This window comes from Spodoptera frugiperda, chromosome 23 (genome assembly GCF_023101765.2).
Source record: "Spodoptera frugiperda isolate SF20-4 chromosome 23, AGI-APGP_CSIRO_Sfru_2.0, whole genome shotgun sequence".
In the NCBI taxonomy this organism is placed as follows: Eukaryota; Metazoa; Arthropoda; class Insecta; order Lepidoptera; family Noctuidae; genus Spodoptera; species Spodoptera frugiperda.
Window position 1 is genome coordinate 10,305,215 of NC_064234.1, and position 4,286 is coordinate 10,309,500.

Consider the following 4,286-nt stretch of genomic DNA (forward strand, 5'->3'; position numbering starts at 1 on the left):
CTAGTATAATGTCTGATCCCACTCACTAAAGAATATTTTGTTTTGTGTTGTATCGCTAAGGGTGATAATGATATTTATTTTTGGAGTAAAGTTTTCCATACTCAGCTGAAAGGTTACAGGTAAAAAAACGAAAGGTCTCGTAAGTATAGGGACCCTCAAACGTATGAGTCCTTAGGTATCTTGTTGAAAGGAGAAATGTGCAAAAAATATACTCGTATATTACAAGTGAAGCATCTTTCTGGTCGTTTCAGGTAACAAGCAGTGTTTGTATGTGGCCCAACAAAAAACGAGGGTGGAATACAAAGAGGCCAACATTCCAAAAAAGAGGTCGCTCTCGCATTGTACGTACCTACAGCTTTTACCCGAAAAACCTCTTTGTCAACGTGTGAACAGAAATTTTTCACAGCGTATTTTGTCCTACATTACGGGAATCTATGAATTTGTCACGTTTATTTTTACAAAGTTTTTAGATACTTCTTTTTTCAATATTGTTAGAAGAATTTTATACCTTTAACATGCTTTGCTACAGTGTGGCTGAAAGTTATAAAACTAAAATGAAAAAAAAAATGGAATTAAAAATATGTCCACTTGATACCGTTAATCGGGGTGAATAGTATTCAAAGGGTGAATAGGTACCTACATGAATGGGATAAATAGATGTTAGAATATTTTCCGAACCCCTCTAATTCTTTTCACACCGTTTTACCTTTATTTCGATTCCACAAAAAAAATACACTTCAGACCTTCATGAAATCGAAAAGAAACTTCTTTCTGCCGGTAGAATTGAATAACATGACACGAAACTTCATTCTATTAGCTTTGACATAATTTTATATTGTCAATTTAGAAGTTTGCGTTTACAAAGCACAAGCTAGAATTATTTAGAAGATATACACAAAATCATTAGAATTAAATAATCATGGATACAGCATCGATAACAGAACAGAAAAGGAGTAAAGCATTCAGCTTTAAAGACCAGAGTCCATCGAGTGTCAAAACCAATGTTGTTGCGGGGAAGTCTTCGGTGGCTGTCCAAGGGAAATCTCTCAGTAGGATGAAAGTTCGGAGACAATCCTATGGGTTCGGTGGAGTTGCTGGAATAAGACCTACGGAGCGAAAAAGTTCTCAGGTACTCATACATGTTGCAAGTAACCTAAAATTTTAGAATGCCTGCTGGGCCGTCTCGACCGGAGTATTACCACGACCTCACAGAAAACCGACGTGAAACAACGCTTGCGTTGTGTTTCGTTGTATGAGTGAGGTTACCGGAGGCCCAATTACAACCATTCCCAATCTTCCCAATCCCCGATTCCCCAATAACCCTGAAATTTCTAACACCTAAAACTAATCCTTTGGTGTTTCGGGTGTCCATGGGCGGCGGCAATTGCTAACCATCAGGTGATCCGTCTGCTCGTTAATTTAGTATGTCTCACGAAAGTTATAATAGCATTATTGTTTATTTGGATTAAATATATGAGAATAATAATGTACACGAATACTCAGCCAAAGAGATAGAATAAGAAAATAACCATGAGAACAATATAATTATTATTGTTTAGCCTGTACCAATAACCGGTACCAATTAACGGCGGCCATGCACAAACTTGATTCGTACACCGCCCAACTCAACCATATTGTAGGGAATAAAGCGATTCAATGCCCGTGCCACCGCCAATAAGACCTTTGAGTGAGCAATAATTATATCAACCGATATTCCTATATATGTCCTTTTATGTAATTAATATCTGTAAAATGCCTTGTGGCAAGCGAGACTTATTGTATGTTGTTCTTTTAGCTCGGAATGGAATTCAAGAGACCTCCATTGCTCTTCCTGAATACATACCAACTGGAGCCTAAGGTTAAATTTCACGTTCCGAACGTGGAAGCCACCATAAATGCTGTACTAGATGCTTATTGGGAAGGCCACGTATATAGTGTTACGGTAAAGGAAAATGTTTTTTATATCCTTCCTACATAAGTGCGGTTTTTGATTGTTCCTTAAGTAATAATAAACAAAGAAGAACATACGTACTGAATACATGTCAGTCATGTTGCATTATTACAATATAATGACATGTTTATATGTAATGTTGGCCATGATCCTGTGTGATTGTTTTCAATAATTGGAAATATATTATTCCAATAATTGGAAATATATTTATTATAATCGTTTAAGTTTTCAATGAAGATTTACGTACATACAATATGTGTTTTTGTCTGAAATTCTCTCGATTGTAATTTGCCATATTTGAACAATTTATTATGTTCTTACTAGCTTCGGGGTACTTTTCTTTATGCTTCGAATATGTAATAGTTAAGCTGTGAATCATCTATGTGACCGTTTCCACTGATATTAAGCTACGTAACTGTGTGAGGAAGATGCGCAGCCATCCATAGCACGCATTCATAGCACGCATCATTCAATATAAAAACAGATTAGCTCAGTCCGTTTTCAGCAGTACTAAGTTATGTGTACCAATAAATAATTATGATGGGATAGCATATCTGTGGTGGAAAAGCACCCTCATATAGCTGTTAACTTCCCCAGGAATCACCAGGACTCACGATGGTAATAGCAGGCGAAGTAATGAGAAATGTGAAGAGTTTGGGCTTCAATCGCTATCGGATCATTGCCGTAGTCTCACTGGTGCAGAAGAGAGCTCAGTCTTACTCCAACGCTGTGGCCTTCCTCTGGGACCACGAGAGAGATAATATGGCCAACATTCACAGGGAAATCACTTCAGCCTTCATACAAGTCACTGTCTTCGGAATATACCTCGATTAATGGCATTTTAACAACTCCTTTATGTTTTGAACTCCTGGTACTTTTTTCGATCGTCTGTGATGTTTTCATTGTCATTGGTATACATCTTATTGTTAGTTAAATATTAGAAGTAATTATAGAATTATTTTTATTATGAATTATTGTTTTCATTTATTTTGAATTGATGTAGCGATTTCGACTCTTGTTTGCGAAAGACAGCGATGGTTTTTTTTTGTTATTGGTAGTTTATTTATTTGAATTTCAAGGCGAGTCTATTCCCTAAGACGGCAAATAGTTTTGATGCAGAAAAATTTATGTCACACCGAATTTTATTTATTATCAATCTTAATGTAGTTTTGGACTTAATTTTTCTCACAGCCTTAGATAATCATTATATGAAGTGTTTTCATAACACGTAGACGTCCTGTTCCGTTTTAGTGATGGAGTTATCGTCAGCATTTTATACTCTTTGCTATTACCATAGACGAATAAGTAGTAATATTCTTTGATTTAATCCCAATAAATCTTTTGAAAAATATTGCAACACAAACTAAATAAATTGCATGTCGATTTGTCGAATAATAACGTGGAATTAACGTCCAACAAATTGTAACGTTCAAAGCAAATGAAATACTGAGTCAGGTATACACGGCTGCACATCGACCTATACAGTACCAGTTTATCATGGTCTTACTTTGTATTATTTTTCTGCGTATTCAAAGGTCAGTTTATACTGGTCTTTAGAGTATACATCGACTGAATTGATGCCATTCAACATGGAAGAAACTCTATTTCAATTTAGTTCCTTTTAAAATTCATACCTTCGTCGCCTGTAGCTCAAGCTGAAGTATTTCTTTTTAAATGTTACCGAGTTCTTTGGTGGACTCAAAAAGCTTTCGATAACAATACCTTTTTGTAGGATTTTATTGAAATTTTATTTCGGTAATACATTGGAAATTAAATTACTGAGTGGTCGATGGTTTTGAATGTCAAAGATAAGTGGTGAACAAAATTGACCTTTATAGATACGTAGGTTGGAGTTTAAAATGGTTGACACTTTTTATGTTTTTTATGATATTATGTGTTTTATTTTCAGTTATGTTCAGTTTTTCTGTCTACGTGTTAACAAAGGATAAGTAGTTATACTACGATGTAAAATATACGTTTTTACATTTGCTGATCAATATACTTAGGTTAAATAATATAACGTTAGACAAATAATAGAAGAAGTCTTTTCCTAAAGGTTTTGCCTTACATAGACATATTAGATCACATTTAACCACAAAGTTATGCTTAACACAACTGCATTTTTCTATCTGTATGTATTTACTGTTCGTTCATTAAAACTAACACCAATGACAAATGACTTTGAACAGAAAACACCAATAAAACCCTCAACTTTTTTCGAAATTTCATCTCACACATTTAGTCCATTGAAATGTTACATGAGCTTTACATTTTTTAGAGGACGCAATTTTATTATTTGATCATGTAGGGGGTCAATAGAAGCTTAACTTGAAGT

At 34.9% G+C, this 4,286-nt stretch overlaps 1 protein-coding gene across 1 annotated transcript; it reads left to right on the top strand.

Annotated features, from left to right (window-relative positions):
• The first annotated feature begins 812 nt into the window (after window positions 1–812).
• LOC118267061 (dynein light chain Tctex-type 5-like) lies at window positions 813–2,922 on the top strand. The gene is made up of 3 exons (XM_035580813.2): window positions 813–1,129; window positions 1,796–1,942; window positions 2,549–2,922. Exons 1-3 carry the CDS (start codon window positions 920–922, stop codon window positions 2,783–2,785), a joined length of 594 nt encoding a protein of 197 aa, XP_035436706.1. The 5' UTR covers window positions 813–919; the 3' UTR covers window positions 2,786–2,922.
• Window positions 2,923–4,286: the final 1,364 nt, after the last annotated feature.

Excerpts from the sequence above, each read along its gene's own strand:
- LOC118267061 (XM_035580813.2), top strand. The coding sequence starts at position 920 with ATGGATACAGCATCGATAACAGAACAGAAAAGGAGTAAAGCATTCAGC. Across the intron at positions 1,130-1,795 it reads CGGAGCGAAAAAGTTCTCAG|CTCGGAATGGAATTCAAGAG; the intron begins GTACTCATACAT and ends TTGTTCTTTTAG. Across the intron at positions 1,943-2,548 it reads GCCACGTATATAGTGTTACG|GAATCACCAGGACTCACGAT; the intron begins GTAAAGGAAAAT and ends TAACTTCCCCAG.